This window comes from Cervus elaphus, chromosome 5 (assembly GCF_910594005.1).
Source record: "Cervus elaphus chromosome 5, mCerEla1.1, whole genome shotgun sequence".
In the NCBI taxonomy this organism is placed as follows: domain Eukaryota; kingdom Metazoa; phylum Chordata; class Mammalia; order Artiodactyla; family Cervidae; genus Cervus; species Cervus elaphus.
The window spans coordinates 130,157,371-130,178,025 of NC_057819.1; the positions used below are offsets into that span (position 1 = coordinate 130,157,371).

A 20,655-nucleotide genomic window follows, 5' to 3' on the forward strand; every position below is an offset into this window, starting at 1 on the left:
ATAATTCAGTTATTTTTACGGTAGCTATTTCATTGCGGGATTATGACATGGTTATTTTTGAATATTTAAAATTTTTTTTTCTTTGCTGTGACATAAGGCCCTGATGACAATCCTGGTAGCAAGAATTTTATTTATATCTGTACTAGTTTCCTGGGTCTGCTGTAACAAATTACCGTCAACTTGGTGGTTTTATAAAAATACACACATTCACTCTCTTGCAGTTCTGGAGGCCAGAAGTCTGAGATGAGTCTTATGAGCTAAAATCTCGGGCTGTTGTCATCCAGGCTGGCTCTTTGAGGAGGCTCCGGGGGAAGGGAGGGATGGGGAGTGGGGGGCAGGAATGGTCCCGGCCTCTCGCAGTTTTCGGAGGCTGTCGGCTCACCTGGGGCGGCAGCCACGTCACCGCACCCTTCCCTCTGTGATCCTGTCGTGTCTTCATGTCTGGAGTCAAATGCCCCCCTGCTCCTGTATGAGGACACCTGTGATGGCATTTAGCGCTAACGTGGATGGTCCAAGGCCATCTCCCCTTTTTAACATCCTTAGCTTAACACGTTTGCAGAGGCTCCTTTGCCACATAAGATAGCATTTATAGGTTCCAGAGATTACAGTATGTCTGTCTTCTGGGGGAAGTGGGCATAAGGTGGGTCTTTATTGACCTGTTACCGTGTCCACGGGGCTTCCCTGGTTGCTCAGACAGTAGAGAATCTGCCTGCAGTGCAGGAGACTCGGATTGGATCCCTGGTTCTGGAAGATCCCCTGGAGAAGGAGATGGCTACCCACTCCAGTACTCTTGCCTGGAGAATCCCCTGGACAGAGGGGCCTGGCACAGACGACAGTCCAGGGGGTCACACAGACTCGGACACGACTGAGTGACTAACGCAGCACAACAACTGTGTCCATGGCTGTTATCTTTTTTTAAATGAGATTTTTATATGTGGGTCGTTTTTCAGTCTTCATTAAATTTGTCACAGCATCACTGTTGTTGCTTTGTGTTCTGGTTTTCTGGCCACGAGGCGTGTAGAACCATAGTTCCCCCACCAGGGATTGAACCCACATCCACATTGGAAGGCCAAGTCTTAATTAACCACTGGACCCCCAGGGCAGTCCCTCCATGACCGTTTTCTTATAATAAATTCCTATAAGTGGAAATAAAGGTTGAAAGGGCAAAACTTAAACATTGAATGACATGTTTGGAGCAAAGCTTTCAGAGTTAAATGGGTTGAACTGGTGTCTTTTGACTGCTGTCCCTTTAAGAGCCCTTCTGCAGGCAGATCTGATGGGGAAGGGGGGCAGTGAGTGGGGGGTTGGGTGGTGTGGCTGTGGATTGAAACCCCCGCCGGTACAGGAATCATTTAAAGTTAGCCTCTAGGAAGCTCAGGGCTAATGAGATAATTCCCATTAGGAGAGGAAGGAAGTGAAGGTGGCCTGACATCCCTTCTGTCTCTAATTTATGTGATTCACTGAGACCTCCCCCTCGCCCGCCCCAGACCGCGCCCCGCCCCCCCCCCCCCCCCCGCCCTGGCCGGTTCCACTGTCCACCCTTGTTCTGCCAGCCGGGGCTCTGGATTCCGGCAAGTCCCACCATGCCAAGGAACCTGGGACGGTTGCCTTCCACCCAGACGAGGCATTCGGGCTCTTTTCTGGGCAGTTAAGTCAGAAGATCTGGGCTTTGCCCGTTTCTTCTCTTTTCCCAGAGCCTCACCCAGCTCCCCTCCACCTCCACCCCTGCCCGGCTGACCGGGATGAGGACTGGTGTCTCGGGGAGCAAAGAAAAGAGAAAAACTTCCAACAGAACGCAGGCCGGCTCCAGGGGCGCTTGGAGGCCAGGCTGCCAAGATCCTGTTTTCTCCCCTCCCCCCGTGTCCCTGTGCTTTCAGAGGGAAGAGAGAGAGAGAGAAAAAAGAGAGAGAGAGAACACGAAAGAGATCCTTCCTCTTTTGCTCTGCTGGCTACACTCGCGGTCAAAGCTGTCTCTGCAAACATGAAAATCCAGTTTGCGTCTTTAATTAGAAAAGTGTGAAGTAACCGGAGAAGGTTCGGGTTCTTTCAGGTTCCATCAGACCCTGGGAACACATCTGGGTTTTAGGAGAGGGAGACCCCGGCTCATCGCAGGCCTCGTGCCCGCGGCCTTGCAGCTGGGGGGACATGCTGCCCCCACCCCCCGCCCAGGGAGGCTCTCTGGCTCTTCCTCGCCCCTGGCTTCAGCCCCTCGTCCTCTCGTCCTCCCCGAGGGAGGCCATGTGGGGGCCTGTTGCGAGGCAGGGCCGAGGGCCAGAGCGGGGCTGGCCCTGGGGACAGCCAGCGGCCCTGATGCGCCGTGTGGGTGGCCTGTCCCATGAACCCGCGGCCTGACCTCCCCGCCCGTCCTGGAGCCCAGCTGCAGGCTTGGGTGGCAGCCTCGGCCCGCCGTGGCCGTGGGGTGCAGAGACCCCGCTTCCTTAGCCACTCAGCGCCCGCGTCACACGCCGTCCGGCCTGGGCTGGGGCCCCGGCACAGCAGGCAGAGTCCGCGGACAGCCGTGCTGCTTGGGTTGGCTCTTCAAGGCTGTGGCGTCTCTAACGGGGATGAGATGGAGGCAGACAGACCAGGGGTTTGAGGAAGACAGCCCACACGTGAAAAGCCTGAGAAACGCAGAGGAAAGACGTACAAGCTATAGGCAGAGGGTGTCTGTACATTCACCCATGCGTGTGTGTGTGCCCAGTCATGTCTGACTCTGCGACCCCGTGGACTGTAGCCCGCCAGGCTCCTCTGTCCATGGGATTCTCCAGGCAAGGATACTGGAGTGGGTTGCCATTTCCTTCTCCAGGGGATCTTCCCGACCCAGGAATCGATCGAAAGTCTGCTGTGTCTCCTGTTTTGCAGGCGGATTCTTTACCACTGAGCCATCAGGTGTCTATACATTTCACAATGGCAACGCTGGGGTCCCCGGTGGCCTCAGCTGGGCTGGGATCAAGCGTGCAGCCCCTGGACTGTCCGTGGCCGTGTTCACGGTGGGGCTCCCTTGGAAACAACTCCCATCACCCGCTTGTGACCCCTGGCTCCTTCACCAGCTCCCTGCACATGCAGTCCTCAGGCTTTTAGGGGCAGATGAGGGAGCAAGAAAAGAGGTAAGGGTTCCTCTCGATGCCAGAAACGACTTCACTGATTTAAAGAAGGAGGAGAAAAGCAGTGGTGGGAGGCCAAGCTGGCGTCTCAGATGCCTCTTACGTCTCGTCCACACCAGGGATATAACCAGGGCACGCACTTCTTCTTCCACCCTTGAAAACATGCTGCCTGGATTCTTTTTTTAAAAATATTTATTTTGCTGAGCCGAGTCTCCACCGTGGCTGCGGAATCTGTGGTTGCCGTGTGTGGGATCTAGTTCCCCAACCAGGGATCGAACCCGGGCCCCCTGCGTTGGGACGGCAGAGTCTTAGCCATTGGGCCACCAGGGAAGTCCCCTAGATTCCTCCATAGAGACAGTGCTATGGGGAAATGCGGTAATAAAGACAAGCCCTACTTCTTGAGCCTCAGTCCTCATAGCACCCCTGCCAGGGAGGCGGTGTGAGTGTAATTCCTGCTTTACAGGTGGGTCACAGAGGATTGAGCTCACGTGCCTGGGACTCTGAAAGTGAACCTCGATCTGACTGCGTATCATTAAGTGACGCATCTCCAGGGCATGTGCTTCCTGGAGTTCTCCCTGTTGGTGGGATTGAGGCCTTCCCAAGTGGCGCTAGTGGTAAAGAACACGCCTGCCAATGCAGGAGATATAAGAGACGCAGCGTTCAGTCTCTGTGTCAGGAAGATCCCCTAGAGGAGGGCATGGTAACTCACTCTGCTGTTCTTGCCTGGAGAATCCCCATGGACAGGGGAGCCTGGCGGGCTATAGTCCACGGAGGCCGCAAAGAGTCAGACACGACTGAAGCGACTTAGCGCGCAGGCCTGCCGCTGAGCTGCAAGCGGCTCATTTGTTGGTTCCCTCCTCTGTTCACCGTGTGCCTTGCCAGGGCTGCACGCTGAGCCGGGCGCCCTGAGCAGAAAGGAGAACAGCCTGGCCACACCACGCAGCTGCCAGGCCCTCGTGGAGCCGAGGAAGGCTGGGGGGGCCCCCAGGCCGCCACACCTGCCATCCTTAGGCGCACCTGCTCTTCCTCTCCTGGCCGACGGGCAGTCCAGAGCCAGACCAGCTCGGAGGTCCCTCTGGGTCCTCCCGCGGGTGGATCGCGGGCCCTGGAACATCAGGGTAGACGGTAGAGTCCCACCAGGGACTTCAGGGGCCAAGTGTGGGGAACTGTCCGTCTAGGAACCGTCGGTGTCTCCCTCTCGGGAAAAGAGTGTAGTAAACACCCTGCTCTCTGGAACACCCCCTCCCTGGGTTTGTTTCCCCCCCAAGTAGGTGTCTCTCTGCCCCCAGGTCCCCAGCTTGCAGCAGGGCCAGGACACTCCGGGGCCCGGGCCCCACGCCCTGTTGTTATATGGGCCACCTGGAAAAGTAAGAGAGAGCAGAAGGCCCTGTGATTGGCCGTTAGGCGGCCCCCGAGGGACACACTGGATGATAGATAAGCAGAGGACTGAGTGAGTCTGGGACTGGGGTCCCAGTTATCTTAAAGTCCATCTTTGGGAACAATCCCCTGCGGATAAACAAGAGATCCGGGTCGGCTGGTTCGGAAGGGTCTTTGATCCACCTAGAAGTTAATGCTTTTCCGTGGAGAACCACAGAGCGCCCCACCCAGGGCCACGGAGATAACAGGCGGGTGCTATCACCCACCAGCGGCCTCTTGATAATGCCCGGTTTTATTGAGGTCTGGTTTTCGCCCAATGGGAACACATCCGGCGAGCATCAAAGGGACACCGCGTCATCTTGTGCAAAGAATCCCTCAGGGGTGTGCGTGTGGGGAAGGGCGTGTGCGTGGCTGTGTGTGTACAAGGCTGCCCGTTGGCAGTTAGCTTCCTAGAGATCAGAGGCCACCAGCCCCGCGGGGGCCTTGACAGGTCACGAATGCCATTCCCTTGTTGTTCTGGCCGGTCCGGCTCCTAAGACGTCTCTGCTGGTGTTGACTTAACATCTCACGTGGAAGGGCTGCCCCGTATTGTTGGGTCCTGGACTCCGTTACGGGGGCTATCCAATGAGAATTTTAAGGGAGAGGCGCGGTGGATGCTCACAGAGGACAAAGCTTATTCATTTGGGAGTCACGGACTTGCACCTCTGTTGTCGGTCAGAGGTGTTCGCGCTGCATGAATCAAACCCCAGGGATGCAGGGCTCACCTGGAAGGGTGAAAGAAACAGGGCGTGGGGATGGCGGAAGAATACATGGGGTGTAGAAGGTCATGTCTTTGCCGGGGTGGTGTTGATGAATGCAGTGGTTGCCTGTGGTCCTGCTGCGAAGGGCGTCTCCCCGCCCACCCCCGGGCAGTGCCTCTTGGCCCTCAGATTTCACCCGGGCGGGCAGGCTGCTGGGCCTCATGAGTGGACCCCTGGGGACAGAGGCAGAGAAATACCACCCTGCAAGCGGAACATCTGGAAGCTTCTTAAAGCTTATTTCTCAACGAGTTTGCAACAGTCGGGACATTAGCATATGAGGTTTACAGGCTGGAGGGAACCCAGAGGTTCTCGTTCAGTTCAGTTCAGTCACTCTAGTTAAGAGTGAGATGCATTCCGACTCTGTGGGAAAGGGCGGGATGTAGGAAGGGAACGTGGGAGCCTTGTAAATGGCCAGTGGGAGCCCCAAAGCCCTAGATTCTTTGCCCAGGAACCTGTTCAGTGTCTCTGGGGACAGACCAGGCCTCTGGGCTCCTTTCCTCTTTGATGGCCCTGGTGCAGGGTGACTGGCTTTCTCTGCTTTGTTCCAAGCAGGTGCATGAGGTGGACAGGAAGAATCCCGGGGAAGGGAAGGGCAGGAGCGGGGAGGCTCCATGCCACTGAGTCTTCACCTCTCAAAGACCCACAGGGAGTTCGCCTCCTCTGTAGAACAGCGGGCCCCGACTCGTTTTGGCTCCAGGGACCGGTTTCCTGGAAGACAGTTTCTCCACGGACCCAGGTTGGTTGGGTGGAGGGTTTGGGGATGATTCAGGCACATCGCATTTACTGTACACTTTATTTCTATTGTTGTTACATCAGCTCCACCTCAGACCATCAGGCATCAGATCCCGAAGGGTGGGGGCCCCTGCTAGGAGAGCCTGATGCAGCTTCCCATCCAGGTGGCCAGATAGGGCTGGCGCAGGTGGGGCCTGTTCATCTGTAGCTGTGAGCCTCTGTCTTGTCCCCTCCTCCTCTGTCCTCCACTCCTCTCTCTCTTCCCTCCTCACCTCCTTCCCATCCTCCTCTTTTTATTTTTTCCTTCCTCTTCCTCCTCCCCTCTGTTTATCCCAGTGACGTCCTGGACTTCACGATTTGGGCCAAAGGAAATAAGGAAATGCTTGGCTCAGCCTTTCGGCCAGGCAGGCTGGGGATGAAATAATGAAGGCAAAAGACGGTCCCAGAAGAAGAGAGAACTTACACGTGACCGCATCCTTCTTTGCAAGAAGTCAGAGCATCAACCTGTTCAGCTCTGTCTCTTGCTCAGCGGCTGGTTTCTCATTAGATTCTCTCCTCCCTTTCCGCTCTGACCCGAGCAGGGACCGCCAGCCAAGCTTATTATCAGGACAGCTTTCGAGACGTGAAGTCTCTCCTTGCTCAGAGTGCATCCCTGTGGGAGGATTCTGGTTTCCGTGCCTGGGGACTTTACCAACTGGGTGCAGAATGGAGGCTTCCTGTCCCTAAACCGGCCCCACCGCAGAATCACCGTTTTTCCCGAGATGGTGCATCTTGTCCAGTGAGTTCATGTTTGTAGCGTTGGGTGGGAGCTGGCTCATTTTGCGCTGGCTTTATGAGCAGAGGAGGCTGAGGCTTTGTGTGGTTATTCCTGGGAGACACCTTCCTGCAGGGCATCCACCCTATTCTGACGGGAAACGAGGTGACACAGCCACCAGGAATCCCAGGCCAGCCAGTCACCGGTCTGGCAGCCGGGATGTGCGTTCCCAAGTCTGCCCTGGTGAGCCTGGGGGCGGTTTCTGCCTCGGGGCATCTTGCGTCCTGGCTGTCGGCGGGACTCAGGTGTATCGCCGCCTTCTTCTTCTCTCCCCTGGGCTCGCTGGCCCTTGGCAACGTGCAGCGGTTCTCAGCACCCGCCGCCCATCGGAATCAGCGGCCTGGCTCTAACTGCTGCCTCGTCCCGCCCTGAGCGATTCCGGCTTCCCCAGATGGGGCTGAGTCCCAGGCATGGGAGTTTTGAAAACCTTGCCAGGTCGTTCTCAGGTGCAGCCGAAGTCAAGAACGGGCTGCACCTCAGAGGCAGGGATTGTCCGTGGGAGGGATTCCGCTGTTCCCCACCCCCCACCCCCAATGCCAGACACACGCCGTGTCCGAGGCGTTTTCAGTGGTCGCCCTGAGCAGGGCTGCTCCTGGCTTCTCGAGGCTAGAGGCCAGGGGTGTAGCTGAGCATCCTCCAGTGCCTCAGACTTCATCCCAGCGTCAGCCGCCCAACCCCAACCAAGAGCAGCCAGCAACCCTCTTCTCTTGGTTTGTGGGGAAGCAGACGGTGTGTGCCCTGATTGACAAGCCTGATTCCCTATATGCTGCAAGAAAATCATCACGAACGTAGTGGCTTGAAGCCACACTCATTTCTTCTCTCACGGTCTCTTTCATCGGCCACTTTCACTGGGCTGAAGTCGAGGTGTCTGCAGGGTTGTTTTCCTTTGGAAAACTCTGGGGAAGGGTTCATTTCTTGGCCTTTCTAGCCTCTGGAGACGGCCTGCTTCCCTTGCCTCCTGCTTCCTGCCTTGAAACACTCCCTCCAGCCTCCCGCCCCTGTTGTCACACCTCCTGCTCCTTCTCCTGTGTCACATCCTCCCCCTCTGCTTCCCCCTTATTAGGACACTTGTGAGTATACGTGTCCCCTCTCCCCCAGTCATCCAAGGCAATCTCTGCCTCTCAAGATCCTTGACTTGCTCACACCTGCGCGGTCTCTTAGGCTGTAGAAGGTGACATTCACAGGTTGGAGGGGTATTACGATGTATCTTTGGGGGCTGATATTCAGCATGTCAGGCTTGCCAGGTGGCACAGTGGTAAAGAACCTGTTGGCTGCCAATGCAGGAGAAGCAAGAGATGCGGGTTCCATCCCTGGGTCGGGAAGATCCCCTGGAGGAGGGCATGGCGACCCACTCCAGTGTTCTTGCCTGGAGAGTCCCGAGGACAGAGGAGCCTGGCGGGCCTCGGTCCCTGGGGTGGCAGAGTCAGGCCCGACTTGAGCGTGCGTGCACACGCACTCAGCCTTTCGCAGGGGCCCTCCTGGCACTACTGTTCTTCCTTTCCTGGTCCCCAGTTTTTCTCCAGGGGTTGTTCCACCTGTAGACTCTTAACATGCATTCTCCTTCTGTCCTGGGTGTTTTCAAAGAAGCAGGGTCTGAAGGGCAAGGCGGCATGTTGGAGTCCTGTCTAACCAGCTCCTAGTGGCCATAGCAACGGGCAGGGAAACATTCGAGGGAAAAGACGGGGGGAGGGGACCCAGCCCTGACGTTAGCAGCTGCCTTAACCTGGAGGATGATGCTGCGGGGAGAGGCGGGGAAGCCGACCCGGCGTCTCAACCACCGTCAGCTTCCCACCCACCCCCACCCCACCCCCAAGTCTGGGTTTCTAAGTGATCTTTCAGATCTCCAGGTGCCCACTAATCTGCTGGCCCAGTGCCTTTCTCTAGGCTAACAGAGGTGTGTCTTTGGCCAAATACAAACGCTAGACCCAGAAGGGTTTGGTGTGGGGCGAGGGTGTGTCCGGCCCTGCTGAGGCTGGTCCTAACCTCGTTCTGCTCCCCTGGGTGGACGCTCTCGTGTCCACCCTTGCCCTCCCCCCGCCCTGGCCCCCTTGGCTGGGTCTGTGGGCTGTGGGATGAGTCGGGCAGTGGGGGGAGCGGCGGGGTGTTTGGCTTTTTGTTTTGTTTTGCGCATGCCTCCCGACGTTCCCCTCTGTGTTTAATGTCCCGGTGCCGAGTGCATGCGGTTGCCGGGAGACGAGAAGGAAGTCCCCGAGTGATTCACGGGCAGCTGCCAGTTCATTTGCTGGCCTTGTGCGTCTCCCTGGGGAAAGGCCTTCTCCCTGGTCCTCGCTGGTTCAGGCGTCTGAGGAGGGGGAACGTGGAAACCAGAAAGTTTAGCAGAACTTTGGGGCCGTTGGGGGCATTTCGGGGTCCCAGGGAGAGAGAGTGTCTGGAGGGAGAGGCTTCCAGTCTCCCTCATGGCTGCCTGGAGCCCCAGGGTGCTTCTGTGAAGGCTGCTGCGCGGGCTTTTGGGGGAGCTGACTCCTGCCTGCAGACTCTGTCCTTCCGAAGTGCTCCCGCAGGCACACGTCTTGAGGCATCTTCTCCCTCCCCAAGGCGCTTATGGTCACGTCCTGCCGTCTCTGACCGTCAACACCCCTCTCTCTGGCTTCATCACAGCCCACACATCCCCACCCCTTCATCACAGCCCAAGCCCCCAGGAAGGAGAGCTCCCTCGCGCCAGGCTGAGTCGCGACCTCACAGGACCATGGGGGGCAGAGGGGCCTGTTGGCCCCCTGCACCCCGCGCCCTCCGCGCACGGCCCTCTGATGCAGAGGCCCTTCCGGCCTCAGGCTCTGCCAGTGTTGCCTCTCTGCTGTGGCCCACAGGAGTGGAGCGTGCCTGTCTGGCTTCTGTCTGCCTTCTCAGCATCTCACCCCACGTGGTGCTTGTGAACGAGCCGATTTGCAGGTGATTTCTCATGGGCTGGCGGTGACGAAGTCAGAGACACGGGGAGCCCAGATTTATCTGCATCCGTAACTGTGTGTGTGCTCGGTCGCTCAGTCCTGTCCGACTCCGTGCCAGCCCGAGCACTGTGGCCCGCCAGGCTCTTCTGTCCATGGGGATTCTCCAGGGAAGAACGCTGGAGTGGGTTGCCATGCCCTCCTCCAGGGGATCTTCCCGACCCAGGGATTGAACTCACACCTCCTGCCTTGGCAGGCCGATTCTTTACCCCTGGGCCGCCTAGGAAGCCCAACGCTGCTTCTAAAAGCAGTATTTTAGTTAAGGGGGAGAAAAGGCCTATTTAAACTGTTCAAGTTTCCCTGGTGGCTCAGATGGTAAGAAAATCCACCTGCCAATGCAGGAGACCCGGGTTCGGTCCTGGAAAGATCCCTTCCCAACCCAGGGATCTAACCCAGGCCCTCCAGCATTGTAGGCGGGTTCCTTACCAGCTGAGCTGCCAGGGGAGCCCAGGGATACTGGAGTGGGTAGCCTGTCCCTTCCCCAGAGGAACTTCTGACCCAGGAATCGAAAGGGGGTCTCCTGCATTGCAGGTGAATTCTTTACCAGCGGAGCTGCCAGGGAAGGTCTCAGCAATTTTAAGACGAGGAAGTCCCGTGAGGGTGTTTCGTGGTACTTAGTGTATTTGTTGCTCAGAAACGGGGAGTTAGATGGGGTAGTGGGAAGCCAGGAATGCATAAGGCCAAGTCCATCTTCATGTATTTACCGTCAGCAGTGCCGAAGGGAGATGTGTTAAATCGTATTTTTCCACTTCCTCCCCTATCCACCCTGGATCATCTCCTAACTGGTTGTTAAGGGTCTCGTGAGAAGCGGGCGACAGAGGATGAGATGGGTGGATGGCATCATGGACTCAATGGACATGAGTTTGAGAAAACTGAGAGACGGCGAAGGACAGGGAAGCCTGGTGTGCTGCAGGCCGTGGGGTCGCAGAGAGTAGGACACACCTGAGTGGACGGCCACCTGTGGGAGCAGAGGGCTGTTCCAGCTGGAGTGGACATCAGGCTTAGGGACCAGGTGCTGGCCATCCTGTCCTAAGTGTGGCCCCTCTGTGCCTCGATTTCTTCATCTGTAAACTGGGTGATCTGACCCCTCCGTGCTCCTGACCCCAGAGCTCACAGGTTGAAAAACAGGATTGTCCACTTCTTTTGAGCTGTGTTTGGTTTTTAAAATCAACCGTGGTGTAGTGGTAAGGCTTGCGTGAGGGTTCCCAGCAATGATGCAGTGAACAGAGTTCCTTGAACAGTATGTTGTTAGTCACTTAGTCATGTCTGATCCTTTGCGACTCCATGGACTGTAGCCCGCCAGGCTCCACTGTTCATGGAATTCTCCAGGCAAGCATACTGAAGTGGGTTGCCTTCCCTACCCAGGGATCAAACCTGGGTCTTCTGCGTTGGCAGGTGGATTTTTTTTTTTTTAACCATCTGAGTCACCAAGGAAACTTGAACAGTGTAAACAGGCCTTTCCCCCACCTTAAGTAAAATACTGCTTGAAGGAGCGTCAGGCTTCCCAGGAGGCTCGGCAGTAAAGAATCTGCCTGCCTGTGCAGTTCGATCCCTGGGTTGGGAAGATTCCCCTGGAGAAGGAAATGCAGCCCACTCCATCATTCTTGCCTGGGAAATGCCGTGGAAAGAGGAGCCTGGAAGGCTACAGTCCTTGGGGGTCACAAAGAGCTGGACACAACTGAGCAACTAAAGAACAACAGCAGTGTTCTGTTCAGTAGCTAGAACATTCTGGGTTAAAGGCAGGAAGGTGATGTTCGTTGTAGAAAGCCATCCATTGAAAGGACAGAAGGCATTAGAATCTCACTCTGATGCTGTTTTTTTTTTTTTTGGTCCACAGGCCTGCAAGGCAGGACAGGTGGAGAACTGTTCCTCTCGCCCTCAGCCCCCACCAGGAACCTCAGTGTAACCATGAAGACCCCACGGAGCTACGATGGGACCTTCTCTTAAGAGGCAAGCGCTCTGGATTGGAGTGAGAAGTCTTGTTCTGGAGAATGGACTTCCCTGGTGGCTCAGTTGGTAAAGAATCTGCAGGCAACACAGGAGACCCGGGTTCCATCCCTGGGTCAGGAAGATCCCCTGGAGAAGGAAATGGCAACCCACTCCAGTATTCTTGTCCCAGGGACAGAGGAACTTGGCAGGTTACAGGTCCATGGGGTTGCAAAGAGTTGGATGTGACTGAGTGACTAACACACACACGTTCTGGAGGCTAAAGGAGCTTCTGGATTTAAGAAGATGTTTGAGGAGAAAGCAAAGAACCTCGGCCTGAGGAATCCTGTCTGTGTTGACCTGCGTGAACAGGAGGCCACCTCCAGCTGAAGGGGCTGCCGTGATCCTGGACCTTATAACTCCTTCTGCTGGTGCCTGATCTTCAGACCGCCCCCCACCCGTCCTTGGAAACCAGAGGATTTTCTCCTGCATTCTTTCATGCTCCCCACTTCCCACGTCTGCTGTGCTTTTGGACTTAGCAGTTCTCTTTAACTCCATCACTTCTCAGCTGGATACAGAGTGAATAGTTCACTACACGTACGTCAACTGATCTTACATTTTGCTCCTTCTAAAAAGGCTGGTGTTTGCACGTTGGAGTACAAGCAGCCTTGGAAGAGCATCCCTCCTCGTGGATGTGGGGTCTGGTCCTGCAGGCTCCAGACTGATGCAGGTCTGTGCAGAAATCCTTCAGGCTCTAAAGATGCTAGGACATTGGAAGGGCTCTTGCAGGGAGCTGGATCCTGAAGACTAGCGTTGCCCACGTTCCACTTTCTTGGTTCGGATTGCACGCAGGTGTGCGTCTGGAGGAGCAGAACACGAACACGTCTTCTGTTGATACAGATGCGTGATCAGCTCCCAGCGGGGCAGTCGGAGTCCACGTCAGAACACCGTGCTTCATTACAGGCTATCCAGCAGCCAGAGTTGATGGGGTTTCTAGAGGACCCTCTCCATTGTGTCCGGACCACAGATGGGGCCCCACAAAACCCAAGTCCTGTTGATGAAGTAAACCTTTTCTGTTGAGAACAAAACAGCTCCTGATGAAACAAAAATAATACAGTCACTGGAAACAATGGAAAATAGACTATGGGATGTGTGTGTGTGTGTGTGTGTGTGTGAGTGACACATTTGTATAGAATAAGAGCCAGGAAGAAAATTTCTGCATCTCAGCTAGACAGACTAAGAGCTAAAAACCTTTGGGATGGCGTTGTCTGGAGAGTGAAGGAGTTGACTGGAACACTTCCTGAAATTCCTTTGACCTCTAGGGTCCCTTAAAATATCAGGGGCGTGTAAATTGGGCCGAAGTGTGTGCTTTCTGTCTGAAGTCTCCTGGATAACCTTCAAGGTCAACTCAGATGCTGTTGCCTCGGAACTCCCCTCCCCCAATTCCCTTCCCTTTCCAGACACTGGCTTTATCTGGGATAAGGCAGCGGAACTAGGTAGTGGTCGCGGGGGAGAGAGGAGAAGGAGGTTGCGCCAGCCCCAGTCTGGGGTGCTCGTGACAAGTGAGAACAACCTGAAGGCAAATTACAGGTTCTTTCCAGGTTAGTTAAAGCCAGGCTTTCAGGATTGCATGCCATCCTGAAGTTGTTGCTTCTTGTCAGAGGATCACGGCTTTATCTCTTCTGCTGAAAGACAGGCTTAAGCATCTCATCTAACCATGCTCATCTTGTGTGGTGGCCCTGGCGCAGGGGGCGGAGGTCATCACCTACTAGAGTAGAGATGAGCACGCAAGCATCTAGAAACGACTCTGTCATCGCACACCTGTCGAGATTAAGACCCAACCTCCCGCACGTGGGTCTTTCCCTCTGTCCTGAATCTCCCTGCCTTCACTGCCGTTGAAGGAACACTGACCAGCTCCCGGGGGTCATTTTTTTTTTTTTAAAAAGGACTCATTTCAGATGTTTCCTTCATTTTTATATCCCACACATGGTCATTGGTTCCAGAAGAAGTCCCACTGTGGTGCCAAAAGCAGCAGTTTCCTCTTTTTCCCTCTTTTCTTCTCTTCTCATCCACATCGAATCCCAAATCCCCAGAGCCTGAAGTGGTCTAGAGCATCGCTCTTATCTAGATCTACCCCTGACTAGTGCAGGAATCCCGTTTCCAGCATCGGATGCGGGATGGGCAGGCCCTGGGGGAGGCAGCCTTTCTGGCAGCTTGAGAGAGACCTGGGAGAGAAGGTTGGATGATGTTTAGCCTTAGAGGGGACAGCAGGATTCTAAGGAGTACTTCATGGGTGGCCAAGTGTCCACATGTGTCAATTTCTCCATCTGATAGCGAGCCAAAGGCATTTCATTTCTGGGTCCAGCTGTGTGTCTTACACTGATTAAAAAAAAAGCATAGAGTGGGGAGACAGGGAGACCTGAGTTTTTGTCCCAGAATGTCCCGCTTCCTAGTTCCTTCCACGTAAAATGAGGGAGTCACGTCACTCATCCCCCAAAACCTCTTCTAGCCCTGCCGTCCACAGTGTCGTCATGTGGAGAGACATAGTTCATGACTTAAAAGATCTGCTATTTTTTTTTTTCTCTCTGGCTCTAGTCCTAGCCGTAATTTCTTCTTCCCTTAAGTTTTTAAAAAGTATCCAGCAGTTGTTTGTCTGTGTGTTGATTTATCAACATCTTTGTTCCCCGACTAGTGATTGAACTGACGCCTCTTGCAATGGAAGCAAAGAGTTTTAACCACTGGACCTCCAGGGCAGTCCCCGGGTTAATTTCAGCTTGCTCCAAGATCATGTATAAGTCACTCAAGCCTTTTTCTCCAGGTCTCAGTTTTCCCATCAATAAAATGGGAGAGGTAGGGGGTGGTCTTAATGGTCCTCCACGTTCTCCTCCCGTGTGTCAAGTTCTAAGCCTTGTCTGACGCACCCCATGGCTGACGGGTAACTCTTGCTTTGCCTTTGGCCACACCAGCCAAAGACAGGGCAGTCTTAGGAAGTCCATTACCAACGACTCCTTCAAAGCTGTTTGCACTTGTTGTCAGCTGCACCGAGCAAGAGTTTGTCGAAGGAGAAGGCAAATAGACATTCAGACTGATGACAGGCCAGGGGGAGGGGGACCGCTGTTTGCCTGGGGTGACCGGGAGGGAGAAAAAAAACCTGCCTGCCGTCTTGACCAATAAATAAAAACTGGGAGCTCTGCGTGGCTAAAACTGTAGGGGATTTATTAGTTTGCTCAGTGAAAGGCAAATATCAAGTCTTAAGTTGGCCTGTCCTGGAACTTGCCTTTTGGCGTTTGTATGCTGTCCGGCACCGATCACCGTGTACTCCAGGTTATCAGATTCTGTCGAAGGGTTTTTTAAAAAAGATTTTTTCTGTCTCCTTCTTATTTCCTTCCTCCTTGCCTGCCCCCCGCCCCTGCTCCCCCCCCCCCCAGCTCCCACCTCCTCCGATAACTCAACTCTGGGCTTTGGTGAGCCGGGGAAGACAGAGTGTGGAAGCCTTGTCGTCCTGGGTGTGAAGCGCCTGTGTTCAGGGCTCCAGCTGCCCCGGGGGTTAACCATGACCGTGGTGCAGTGGCTCGAGGCTTCGAACTCACCAGCTGGTCCTTGGGGGGTCTGCTCCCTCCTCCACCCTGAGCGCTTCAAAACTCAGGTCCCAGGCTGTTGGGCGAAGCTTGTGCCTCTCATTAAAATACGCATCACCACCACCACTGGAAAAAAGACACAGACCTCTTGGTTTCTAAGTTTTTTCACAGTGAACACATGATTTCAGCCTGAAATGCCTCACAGTGAACTGACCGGGCTTGTCACTCTCCGCATGAGTCCGGCTGGGACCTGGGACACCGCTGTACCTAGAAAGCATCTCGTCCAGCATAAAATACAGAGACTGTAAGGACTAGACGTGACTGTGATATGCAGCTGGGGAAAATGCTGGACAATAACATACAGAAAGACTCAAAACCCAGCTGCTGCTTTTGAGGCTCCTGGAGCAAAAACAGGGGGTCGGGAGCAAAAGCAGGGCCCTTCACGTGTCCCCTGCACACAGCGCCATCCAGGTTTGCCCACCCAGGCCCCCACTCTGCCTGACCCCAGACCTGCTTCCTGCCCTCACCCCATGGGAGGAGCCAGCTCCCTCCACTTGGGGAGCGAGGAAGAGGGCCTGTGACTTGTTTTCATTGCCCACTGCTGTAGCAGGAGCCCGAATCAAGCCTGCCTGAATTTCTTGTCTGGTCTGTCATCAATTTCTGTTGATCAGGTAAGGCCAAGAACCTGAGGCGATATCCAGTCCCCAGGGGTTGGACAGCCATCCAGTCTCTCCAGTTTCTAAGAATGAGCCTCAGCGGAACCAAACTAGACGGCATGTTCTTTACCCTTTGCTGGAAACATCTTCAGTCTGGAGCGCTGCAGCTGCAGGTACCCAGGCAGAGACCCAGGCACTCAGGTAGAGACCCAGGTGCCCAGGCAGAGACCCAGGTGCCCAGGCAGAGACCCAGGCACTCAGGTAGAGACCCAGGTGCCCAGGCAGAGACCCAGGCACTCAGGTAGAGACCCAGGTGCCCAGGCAGAGACCCAGGTGCCCAGGCAGAGACCCAGGCACTCAGGTAGAGACCCAGGAACTCAGATAGAGACCCAGGTACCCAGGCAGAGATCCAGGTGCCCAGATAGAGACCCAGGCACTCAGGTAGAAATCCAGGTGCCTAGGTAGAGATCCAGGCACTCAGGTAGAGACCCAGGCACTCAGGTAGAGATCCAGGTGCCCAGGTAGAGACCCAGGTGCCCAGGTAGAGATCCAGGCACTCAGGTAGAGACCCAGGCACTCAGGTAGAGACCCAGGTGCCCAGGCAGAGACCCAGGTGCCCAGGCAGAGACCCAGGCACTCAGGTAGAGACCCAGGTGCCCAGGCAGAGACCCAGGCACTCAGGTAGAGACCCAGGTAATCAGGCAGAGACCCAGGTGCCCAGGCAGAGACCCAGGCACTCAGGTAGAGACCCAGGTGCCCAGGCAGAGATCCAGGCACTCAGGTAGAGACCCAGGCACTCAGGTCTCCTCGATGGTGGTCCCTGATACCCACCCACTGAGGGGTACACCATACCAATGCACATTGCTCCATGTCAGACCTCCAAGGCCCTTTTCCAGGCCACCCTGCTAACCGTCCGTGGAGAAGACTTCGTGCTAGCCCACCTGGATATAGCGGTTCCCCACCACTACTCAAGCAGTCAAGAGCGGGGAAATGTTCTGGAATTGCTGAATTAGGAAAGTTCCTTTCACACTCCAGTGGTGATTTTTGATTGAATTCAGCGTGAGTTTTAATCCTCTGGCAGTTCTTCCTGGATGAGTCTATGTTGGGCAGCCAGGCTGCTGAAATCCTGTTCATCCTTAAAGGTCGTTTCAAATGCTGCCTGCTCTAGGAAGCCTTCCTGGGTTTATTATTCCCTCTCAATCAGTTGTGACCTCCCACTCTGTCACACTCTCTTAAAGCATCTGGCATTGGCTAGGGACCCCAAAAGGAATAAGTTTGAAAGTGTAAGAGGTGACCCAGTTTCTGCTTTTATGAGAGAAACAGAGTATTGGGAGAAAAGTTTAAAACAAGTTCAGAATAAGCAGAGTAAATGACATACAAAAGGTGCTATGGTAAGGAAAGGGGATCAGCCTTTTGGGGTCCCTTGCCACAGCCAAGGTCATTGGAGACCTGCAGTTACGAAGTCTTGAGTCGTAGCCTTGTGGCTTTTACCTGGTAGGTATACAAGGAAGATGTGGAGTTGATTTTCCCTATTCATGATCTGTTACTGTGTGTACCACTAAACTTGCCTGGTGTTTTTTTATTTGTTTGTTTGTTTGTTTGACTGCCTATTAATCAATAAAGTGTTTCCTGAACAGCAGAAAAAAATGTGCTTGTTTCTTGATTGGTTGGTTTTTCTGCAGAATTTCTTCTTGAAATAGAATATGCCTGGTTTTTTTTTTACCAGTTATCTGAGAGCTAGGGCCATTTTTAGGGGCTTCCCAGGTGGCGCTATTGGTAAAGAACCCTGCTGCCAATGCAGGAGACATAAGAGACACAGGTTTGATCCCTGGGTCGGGAAGATCCCTTGGAGGAGGGCATGGCAACCCACTCCAGTGTTCTTGCCTGGAGAATTCCACGGACAGAGGAGCCTGGTGGGCTACAGCCCATAGGGTCACAAAGAGTCAGACACGACTAAAGACACTTAGCATGCATGCAGAGTGATTTTTAAGACAGGAAAGAAAAATTGAAAATCAGAAGTTTAGATCACAATTGCTAAAGAATTTCACTGTGTCTAATGGGGAGAGAAATAGAAGAAAAGCACAAGACATATGGGATATCCTTTGCCTTTAGGATCTTATTTACAGTCTGGTTGGTCAAGAACTGCATATATAAAACCATGAATTGCTTTTGGCAAATAAACTCACAGTTAGTATTCCTGGGGAATCTGGGTGGATGATACTGCCTGCCTACTCTCCACCCCATAGTAAATGTTTCCAGCAAGTTGCAAACAGAGAAGTTGGACAATGGTGACCAAATTCCCTGCTAAAGGGGATGGGCTTCCTAGGTCTGAGGGCACATCCTCCTGAGGAATGGTCCGTCCTAGGTCCAAGGGCACATCCTCCTGAGGAATGGTCCGTCCTAGGTCCAAGGGCTTTACACTTGAGGACAGAAAGCAAAGGGAGAGACATCACTCTAGAGCAAGCAGACCCAAGGAGAGGAGAGACTGCTCCCATTTGCCATCTGATTAACCAGCCTTTCTGTGGGGAGGGGAGCAGCAAGGTAGGCAGAAGTTTCTTTTGGGGGGAAGAGACGATCTCAAAGACCACCCCCTCTTCTTCACACAGATGAGTAAAGTTAGAATTCGGACAAAGTGGGTGTCATCTGTGGGCTCTGGTCGCCAGGACCAATATCAAACGTTCAAGAGATGATAAGACACTTGGCCAAGAAAAACCAGGCAGTTAGGAAAATAATACACGCAGGCATAAAGAACAGACAGGTGGGCCCAGGGCGGGAAGGGGGACGGTGGGGTGAGCTGAGAGAGCAGCGACACATAAACAGTACCGTGTGTAACAGACAGCGAGTGGGAAGCCCGGGAGACTCACCTGGGTGATGACCTTGCGGGGGGCGGGGGCTGGGAGGGCGGCTCAGTAAGGAGGGGAGAATGCATACGTACAGCGGGTTCACTGTTCATTGTACATCAGAAAACCACCACAGCAGAGCAACGCAATTATACTCCAACAAAAAGAGAAGAATGCAGCCCGATGTCTTACAGGGCGATGGGGTTTGAAAGCTCCTGGCAACACTTCTCATGTGAATCTCACAGCAACTTTGTGAGATGGCATGAAGACCTTGTTGTCATGGGTGATGAGAGTTAGGTGAGGGAGATTGAATGACCTGCCCTAAAGCAGGTCCTGGAAGGTCCCTGCCCTAAGGACAGTGTCGCAGTTCTCTATGCAAACTGCATCAGTCATGGCAGGCTGTTGTGACAAAAGAGCCCCAAATCTCTGTTGCTTTGTCTAAGGCGTCTTCCCCGGTCGGCCCTCAGGAGCATGTGCGATGGCGGTTGTGGAGGCAGGATGCTCTTTTTCAGGCACATATTCAGAAACTCAGGTTCCTGCCTTAGGGCACCACCTGGCCTCTAGCAGTGACACTTCCAGGGCGTATCTTAGCCTCGTCTCTAAGCGGCTTCATAAGGTTTAGATGAGTTATTGCCGGTGTGGCACTTAGAATGATGCCAGGGACACGGCGTTCAATAAACATGGGCTTTTAGCTCTATGCTGGGACCCTGGGCTCACGAGATCTCTGCATCTGTGTGGGAAAAGACTTCAGATGCGAACTCTGCCGCAACGTCTGTGTTTCCCCAACATGAACGAGGCATCACTGAATCTCCCCAGCTCTGGTGCGCTCTTTCGGCTACTTGGTTTGTTTTAAGGGGCTAGAACTGAGTTCCAGTCAGGAACATAGATGCTAATCCCTGGGTACTGGCCCTCGGAACAGTGATTCCACTTCCTGGGGACACTCAACACCAAGTCAGCTTCATGCGACCCTAATACTGGTCAAGCTTTTTCCTCCCCAAGGCCAAGTTCTCTGCCGAACCTGCTGAGTGCCCCTACAAACCAAGGAAGCTCTGCAGAATTCTCGATCAGATGGACACATCGGGTTCACGGAGACTTTCTGTTGCCTCCTCCCCCCAGGGAGAGGAAGGGTCTGATCTCACAATCCAGGCAGCCTTCTCTCCATTTTCACACCTAGATTTCAAATCACACCCTTCTCCTCCACTGTTGCCCAACAAGCTCCCCTCTCAGCTCCCCGCCCACCCCTGGCTGGGCGTGGGTTCTTGTAGCTATGAGACCTCCGTCGCCCAAGATTTCTGGCACCGGCTCGTGTGTTCCATCTTCGGCTCTGCTGGCACCGCGGGAGAATGGAAAGGCTGGTCTGTTTACAGGACGCGGGGCCAGAGCAGCATTAAAAACTAAGGAGCAAATAAAATGTTGTAAACACATTTCCTTTCCAGTTAGGAGTGTTCCTCGCCGGGTCCTTCAACAGGAACCATTTTTCTCATGTGTTTGGATTAACGCTCATGCTGAGCAATTACCCTGCCCAGGGAGGGGCTCCCTGTTTCCGTTGCTATTTATTTTGATTTTGGGCACTTCTCCCCACTCTGAGCATCACACACCTAATGGTAAAGAAACTGGGCTCCGTCTCAGGGCCCAGGGAGCAGCCCCTCCCCAGCCTTCCTCTGATGATGGAAGCATCACTCTTTCGGCTCCAGACAAGGCCAAGGCATGGGTTGGCGGGGGGGGAGTTTTGCCCTGGGATGGAAGCCGTTCTCCATGGAGAAGGCGGGAAGGAGGTGAAGCAGAGGAGAGAAATGGCTCCAGATAAAAGCTGGAACGTGCGCAAAGGGCTGTGTGTGGGTGACTGTCTCTCTGTGAAGGCTCTT

General features: G+C 54.3%; 1 protein-coding gene across 6 annotated transcripts in view; it reads left to right on the top strand.

Moving 5' to 3' along the window:
- LOC122695587 overlaps positions 1-15,931 on the top strand; it is a 154,638-nt gene extending 138,707 nt beyond the window's left edge. For 5 of the 6 annotated variants that reach the window (XR_006341422.1, XR_006341425.1, XR_006341424.1 and 2 more), the window contains one exon: positions 11,628-15,931. Coding sequence is in view for 1 of the 6 variants with exons in the window: in XM_043905669.1 (XP_043761604.1) it covers positions 11,628-11,737 (110 nt within the window). In the remaining 5 variants the exon portion in view is untranslated. Of the gene's footprint in view, positions 1-5,833; positions 6,018-11,627 lie in introns of all 6 variants that reach the window. The other variant, XR_006341423.1, reaches the window with a different exon arrangement.
- The last annotated feature ends 4,724 nt before the right edge of the window (positions 15,932-20,655 follow it).